The sequence below is a fragment of the Rhinopithecus bieti genome, unplaced genomic scaffold (assembly GCF_001698545.2).
Source record: "Rhinopithecus bieti isolate Rb0 unplaced genomic scaffold, ASM169854v2 scaffold_24049, whole genome shotgun sequence".
In the NCBI taxonomy this organism is placed as follows: domain Eukaryota; kingdom Metazoa; phylum Chordata; class Mammalia; order Primates; family Cercopithecidae; genus Rhinopithecus; species Rhinopithecus bieti.
In genome coordinates, this window is record NW_016811256.1 from 32805 (window position 1) to 41412 (window position 8608).

Sequence of the window (8608 nt, forward strand, 5' to 3'; positions counted from 1 at the left end):
GATATAAATGATGAATTGATGGGTGCTGACGAGTTGATGGGTGCAGCACACCAACATGGCATAAGTATACATATGTAACAAACCTGCACGTTATGCACATGTACCCTAGAACTTAAAGTATAATAATAAAAAAAAAAGAATTATTAAAACACCAGTTTCAAAAACAACAATAACAACCATCTAAATAGAAAATGGGCAAAGACATGAAGAGACATTTCATTAAGAAGATGTACAGGTGGCAAAAAGGTACATGAAAATATGTTCAATTTCATTAACTTCTAGGCAAATGCAAATTAAACCACAGTAGGATATCACAGTATACCTATTAAAAACATGAAAATAAAAAGTAGTAACAACACTAAATGATGGCAAGCATACAGAGAATCTGTATCCCTCACACATTTCTGGTACTAATACAAAATGGAACAACCACTCTGGAAAACAACTTGGGAGTTTTTTTAAAAACTGAGCATTCAATTGACATATGAATCAGCAATTGTTTTCTGTGCATTTTTCCCAGAGAAATGAAAACTTATGTTCACATGAAAACTGTACACCAATGTCTATAGCAGCCTTATTCATAATAGCTCCAAGCTGAAAACAACCGAGATGTCCTTCAACTGGTGCATGTTTAAAAAAAACTGAGTTACATCCATACCCTGCAATTAAAAAGAAATAAACTCTTGATTCACACAATGACCTAGATAAATCCCTGGAGAATTATGCTGAGTGAAAAAAGCCAATTTCAAAAGATAACATATTATTTCATTATATTACTCTCCTAAAATGGCAAATTGTAAAAATGACAAACAGGATAGCAGTTGCCAAGGGTTAAAGAATTGAGGACTCTCTGTATCCTGATTGTATTTGCGTAAATATACGGTTTGTGATGATGTACAATAATCTTGTAACAGATTATCATTGTGAGAAACTGAGCAAAGGGTACATGGAATATTTCTGTATTATTTCTTAACAACTATGTAACAGTTTTTAGCTTAGCCTTCATATTTTCCATGAGCATGTTCATAGTATATTCAACTAATATTGTCACGTCTATTCTTTTAATATTATGTTTTTATTATGTGCTTTATCAACAAAAATATCCAAAGCCATATAAAATAATGGGGATAAAAATGTTCTTGTCATCTTCTGTTTCAATAATAACATACCTAGTATTTCCTCATTTGGCACATGTCTTTGTTTTAAATAGATAAAGGTCTCACCAACCCTTATCTGCAATTCCAAAATCCTAGTAGCTTTTAAAAATGAAAATTTTTCTTAAGTTTGGACCCAAAATGGACAAAACGTGCTGTGAACTGATAGGAGATTGTTTATAGTCTTTATTTATTTCACATTGTATAAACAGTCACATATCATACTGTAGAGATATCCATATGTTAGATTATGATATGGTGCTTCAGAACTTTCTGGAGGGTTTTGAAAATGTGTGGTATATGGAGCATATTGCTTTTTAAAACCTGAAAAATCCAATTTGTTGTAGATAAAGAAACGTGGACTTTATTTAAGAACCTATTCTCTCTATCCTCATAGTGTCAAGTTCATCAAATGAATTGAACAATAAATATATTGAAATAGATATGGTTTATTTTATTTTGACATATTGATGTGGTATATTGACAGTTAGCTAAAGCAAACTGACATCAACCTCAATAAATCTAAACTATTGAAAACATTCCTCATGTTTTCAAACTGGCACTAACTCAAACCGACACTAATTCAACCAATTGCTAGCTTTAAAGGCTTTTCAACTAACAGTATAGTATGTTAATTTTGTGTGGATATATATGTGTGTGTGTATGAGTTTGCACATACACACATACACACACATTTTTGTGCTTTATTCAAATTACAGTTTGTTATAGTGTCTTTGGCATACGATTTTACTCTAAAGTACGCTTTTATTTTGAGAGTATTTTCAGATAGTCTTTTATACCCTACTCTTCCTTGCTGCTGCAAATTCATTTAATCATTTTCTTGTGGCTTGATCAATTCCCCATGATTTCCTGAGTGTCTTTTCCATTTCAGGAACGCTAAGTTTCATTCTTAACATGCGATCTGTGAGAATTATGAGCAGCACACTGATACAGACAACAACTGCCCAATCACACTTATTTTGTTCTAATTATTTAACTTTTTGAAAATGCTTCTTCCCAATTACCTGTAAAAATCCTACTTAAACTCAGAATTTCAAAGATCCTTCTCTTATATCTCTGATGTTCTCATGAATAATTCTTTCTCCTGTCCCAACAGACTCAGATTTAACAAACATTCTTGAACAATAGCTAATATTTATTGAGAAATACTATGTTCTCAGTGCTGTTCTAAGATATTTCCATTCATATATTAATTAATTTAATCCTCACAACAACTCTGTGAAGTAGACATTAGAATTATTCTCATTTTACATTTGAGAAAACAGAGGCCCAAGGAGTTTAGATATTTTCACAAGATCCCTTAGTTGAACACAAGCAATGTGACTGTGAATCCCACGTAATTAATTTGCTGGACCTCAATATGACACGGAATACTGTGGATTGAGTGGAGTGCTAAATCTTGTCACAAACTTAAAATGCTTATAATGTATGTTATTTTCATAATATATGTTGATGTCATTATGTGGAAAACAAACATATAAAACAAAATCCCAAAATAAAAAAAAAAATCCCATACAAACATGGAACTCAAACCCAGAAACCCTAACTCTCAACTCAGTGCTCCTTGTATGACATCATGGAGTTAATGAGTGTCAACTATATGGCACCAGGAGATAAAGAAGGAACTGTCTAGCATTGTTGAGCCCCTGTCATGCTCCAGGATCTGTACATATATTAATGACTTTTACTCCTCTCAACAATCCTGTCAGGCATATGAATCCTGTTATATAGATTAGGAATGTAAGGCCCAAAGGGTTAAATAAATTGCCCAAAATTACATATCTGAGTTAGAATAGCAGCCCGTGTCTTTCTTTTGAGCAAGAGTATGACATGATAGAAAGGGGAGACTGACAAGGAACAGGAAGGCAAGAGAGGGAAATATGAGTTCAGGGGTATCTTGACATTCTCTCTTTCATGAAACTTCCTGATAAAACCCTATGGCCTGAGCTTTCCAAACCTTCCCCTTCCCTGTAGTGGAGTCTCTGTATCATCTTTCTTAGTCCCAATGACTCAACTTTGTTTGCCTACATTTTAAATCCTCTCCTAACCAACCCAGCCATCTCAGGAGGACCTTGATGAGTCAGTGACATCTGAATAAAGTGAGTGGATTCTGTTATCTGCTGATTCCTCTTCAAGTGGTCAATTATCCCACGTTTTCTTTACTTATGTCTAACATATCCATCTTATTATTCTTCTATATATGTAATAAAATCCCAAATCTCTCAATATTTTCCAGATATGGTGAATTCTGTTGATACTTAGACTAAAGTGACTTTCTTTACTTTCTTTATCTTTTCCTCTCATAGCTGGTCCTTTATTTATTCATAATCTACCTGCTCTCCCTACAGTATTTCTGATCATCCATTTCCAGTCTATCCTTTCCATATTCTACTTATCTCCACCGTATCTCTCATTGGATTTATTGTCTATATAGTAAGTTCATTTTACCCAAATATTATATCTCTTATTCATGTAAGTCCAAACTTCCTGCATTTAATCTAACTTCCTCATGTTTTATCTGGTCCCTGCAGATTTATAGTCAATGCATGTTTTACTTGCATATAATTCCAACTCTGTCATATAAATCCCTAAATTCTCTATTCCTGACCATTTCCAACAAAATCCTTTTTAAATACCTTTTTCTTTATATTCCATTCCTGTTATCTGCAATTCATCTGTTCTGCCCGCATCATACCTTTCTCCATTTTGCCATGCATTCATGCAACCACATTATAAACCTTTAATCATCAGTAACTAAAACCTTATAATTGAAACTACTGTCAGAAGGATAGATGCTCCAACAAATAATCTAGTGTATAGAAATATGGGTACTTTTGGAGGGGTAATAACTAAGAGACTAAAACATTATGATACAAATTCTTAGGAAGAAAGTGGGTGTTTTTGACAGAGACATGTGTAAAGTTACAGAGTTATACAATGTCATGACATGTTTCTAAAAAGTTAAATAGTGAGCAATGATTGGACTGGTGTATAACAGTTAAAAGGAAACACATTTTGATGCTTTACTGGAGGATTTTGTATGTGTTCTCAAAAACTGGATGCTGTGTGGTCAGCAGTTTCTATAGAGAAATATGACTCTGAAAACAAGTGGAAGGTATATTCATGAGGGTACAGGCTGGAGGAAAAAAGACCAGGTAAGATCCTCTCGAAATAATTAATCAAGGAATACCAAGGACCTGCTGTGAGGAACTAGGAGGAAAGCAGTATAAATAGGACAGAAGAAAAGGGACTGATATGAAAGATAATTAAAGAGGCATTTTAGCTAGAATTCGGATTAGTTAAGTGTGGGATGTGTGTTGGGGGAAAGGGTGGATGGGTACAGAGTATCTAGGAAACTTCTAGACGGCTTGCATAGGAGACTCCCTGAAAGCTAATGCCATTTATTGTAACAGAGGAATAACTTGCTTGGGAAAGGTTATTCTAGACATAGTGGATTTGTGGAACTCCTGTGACATCCATGGAATTATATCCATTCCATCCTCCACCATTAAGGACACGTGGAACCACTTCAGCTACAGAGGTCCCCCTTTATATCCACCTGGTCAATAGCTGCAGGGATATAGCAAGTAAAATGATGTATAGGCTTTCATGGACTCTAATGAGACAAGTAACCACGGGAATCACACCAAACCTGTGAAGAGAAAAGGTTAAAAAAAAAAGTACCTAATGTCTCTATGGGTAGATGCCCCATGAACCAAGGCTTGAAGGCTAAATAGGATTTAGCCATGCTCATGGAGATTGTAGCATGAAGAAAGCTATGAGATGATACACATGGTGTGCATTGAGAGCTTCAAGGTATAAAACACAGTGTAGACTGTGGTAAGAAATAAGGTTTAGGTGGAAGCAGTGGCAAAATAATGAAGTGCCTATAGGCCTTGTACCTGTAGGCTAAATGGTTTGAGCATTTATTGTGTACAAAAAGGGGCACTATGGATGAGTTTTAAGGAGAGTAAAAGGTCAGTTGTGAGCCAAGGGCTCACCTTTAAGGGTAAGACTATAAGCAGAAAAATCAGTTGGGAGTCCATGTGTGAAAGGCTATTATTTTCAAGTGTGCAGAGCATCAAACGTGAAGATTGAAGTGACCAAAGGATACAAACGAAAGTCCAAGGCCAAATGGATCAAAAGCAAAAAGAAAGGTGTATGAGGTAGGTATTGAGGAGAAAGGATTAAGGCTAAGGTCATAAACAGCAATGATAGGTTTGATGTTCCTATTTATCTATGTATTCACACGTATGGCATAGGGATAGGCATGTAGCTTAAACTTTCAGGGATGGGAAGGTGAAGATATGCCCCTACAACTAGATTATAAGATCCTGAAGGCTCACCATGTGTCTATGAACCTTTATATACCACAACTCTTAGCCCATGGTCTAGAGTACTGTTGATCAACCATCAATTTTGAAATAAATAAAATTGTGGGTATGGATGGTAAGAATGGGAGTGATGGGAAATGAAAGCCAGGGACATAGGTATTTTGTAATTGCATTACAGTATTAAGAGAAATTCAAGGGCTCAAGTACTGAGTAATGCGCAAGTAATGATAACAGAGCATACAGAGAAGAGAAAGTCAGGCATGAAATTATTAGCAAGTTGTTTTAATTTGTGAGCACATTCTGCCCCTGCTAACCTCATAGGAACAGATTTAAGACTAAAAGTAAGAAATCTGAGAAGAAATCGCACCCAGATGCTCAGCTGACTCTACCCCATTCTCCTTTCTAAACTCTACACTCTGTCCCAATGCTATAACTGTACAGGGACACAGGGTAAAAATAACCCTTCCTTCATATCAACTCCCATGTAAAAATGGCAACTTCTTTTCTACATGAGACACAAAATGGCTTGAAGTTTTAAAGGGAAAGGGAGATTTTATCTTTGATACCAAGGTAAGCAAAGAGAGTGTCCTAGTAAATGTATGTTTTAATGTGGGCCTTAATGTTAAAGGAAGGTACTCTCTCCTCATTTCAAGATACTTAGTACAACTTCCAGCACCTTGTAATGCTTAGTCTTTCTGCCATCCAGCATTCATTTCCTAATCTGATTTCCAGGTGAATCCCAGGTCTTCCTTGTAAGCACTGGGTTCTGTAGACTTCCACTCTATAGGAGCTGTGATCTTCTTGTGTTCTGCTTTGGTCTTTCTTTCCTTCTGGCAGGAAGGAACTGTTTCTCCAAATGAGTCCCAAAGATTCTCTCTCCCAGCTGCACATCCAAGGTGTATTGTACAGTCCCTCCTTTACGTCACCTAAATATTTTGGAAGCTCCAAGATCCTGACTTCCCAGTTCCACCTCTTGCTATTTCTGCAACCCAGGATTACTCACTTAGATCTATCTTTCAGGTTTTTTAGGCATAAAGTTGTAGCCATTAGTAGTACTAGCCCACAAGATTGTTGTTAAGATCAAGCGAATTGATACTGCAAACGTTTTAAAGCAGTGGCTGCACTAATAACAGTGCCTGCACTAATAACAGTGCCTGCACTAATAATAACTCAATTGTGTTTTATATGATTGTTATTCCTCCACTGCCTAATTTATTTCATCAAAACAAAGTCATGATCCAACTCAAAAACAAACTCTCATTTTAGGGCAGCTGAGACTCTTTTGATTTTTTGGTTTTGATCTATGTTCTTTGGGGAGAAAATAGTGTCATTTTTCCCCAGTGCGTCTCAATACATGCTTCTCCAAAGGTCAGAACAGACTCCTATCTGTCTTGTTCCCAATAAAAAAACATTTATTTTTCTATGTTTGCCTTAGCTCATTTCCAGATTAAAGAAGAGAGCAGTGGTCTCAGCTCAGTGATTAATTGCATTAACTTCTTACGTGGCATTCAACCAATATAAGCCCATTAAGAGAAAGGCTGGGTTCTTGTTGTGGCCTACTGAAGACTCTCTATTCTCATCTCCTGAAGAGCAGTAAGGGAGACCAATGACATGGAGTGGAGGAACCATAGTGGGAGAGTGAGCGAGTTTGTGCTGCTGGGCTTTCCTGTTCCTGTGCCACCACAGGTACTATTGTTTGCCCTTTTGCTGCTGGCCTATGTGTTGGTGCTGACTGAGAACACACTCGTCATTATGGCAATTAGGAACCATTCCACCCCTCCACAAACCCATGTACTTCTTTCTAGCTAATATGTCCTTTCTGGAGATCTGGTACGTCACTCACTATTCCTGAGATGCTTGCTGACTTTGTTGGGTCCAAATAGGACCATGGATGGCTAATCTCCTTTGAGGGATGCATGATACAGCTCTACTTTTTCCTTGGCTTGGGCTGCACTGAGTGTGTCCTTCTCGCTGTTATGGCCTATGATCGCTATGTGGCCATCTGCCATCCTCTCCACTACCCAGTCATTGTCAGTGGCCGGTTGTATATGCAGATGGCCACTAGATCTTGGGCTGGAGGTTTTGGCATCTCCATGGTCAAAGTTTTTCTTATTTCTCACCTGTCTTACTGTGGCCCCAACATCATCAACCACTTTTTCTGTGATGTCTCTCCATTCTCATGCACTGACATGTCTACAGCAGAGCTTACAGATTTCATCCTGGCCATTTTTATTCTTCTAGGGCCACTCTCTGTCACTGGGGCCTCCTACATGGCCATTACTGGTGCTGTGATGCACATTCCTTCAGCTGCTGGACGCTATAAGGCCTTTTCCACCTGTGTCTCTCATCTCACTGTTGTGATAATCTTCTATGCAGCCAGTATCTTCCTCTATGCCCGGCCAAAGGCACTCTCAGCTTTTGACACAAACAAGTTGATCTCTGTACTATATGCTGTCATTATACCATTGCTCAATCCCATCATTTATTACCTGTGCAATCAAGAGGTCAAGAGAGCCCTATGCTGTACTCTGCACCTGTGCCAGCGCCAGGATCCTCACCCCAAGAAAACTAGCAGAAATGTGGAGAAGGGATGCGTGAAATCTGATAAAATGCTATTAAACTTGGGATCGATGTGTTCTATGAAGTCCAATGGAGTTCTTAGGGCCTAAATTGGGAGCCAGAGTTTCAAAGGCATCACTATGGAACTAGGAATACTTGCTTTAACTAGTCCAAGAGGAGAAAGAGGAATAGGTTGCAAGCTAGAAAATTGATTTCTGCAGGACAGAAATACAGGATAGAGCTGGGTCCACTATTGTCTGCCCCTTTGTAATGTGCATAGACAAGGTTCCAATCAAGGAAGCACAGGCTTCATTATGGAAAAGCAACATAAGACTTCTTGATAAGATCCCTATTAGGCAGCAGAGGCACAGGAGGTGATCATTCTAGTGTGTGTTACAAGGCAAGGAGATAAGAAACTAGGAATTTTTGTTTTGGGAACATATCACCTATCAAAACATAATGGTTTCTTGGTTTATTTTCAAATTTACTGTGGTCAGTGTCCACATTGAACTAGTGACTGAGTGCAGTTTTTTTGTCAAT

General features: G+C 37.5%; 1 protein-coding gene across 1 annotated transcript; it reads left to right on the forward strand.

Annotated features, from left to right (window-relative positions):
- Positions 1–7120: 7120 nt before the first annotated feature.
- OR6A2 (olfactory receptor family 6 subfamily A member 2) lies at positions 7121–8178 on the forward strand. Its single transcript, XM_017893611.1, is given in 3 exon segments — positions 7121–7285; positions 7287–7348; positions 7350–8178. Coding segments are annotated over 3 exon segments (1056 nt in total).
- Positions 8179–8608: the final 430 nt, after the last annotated feature.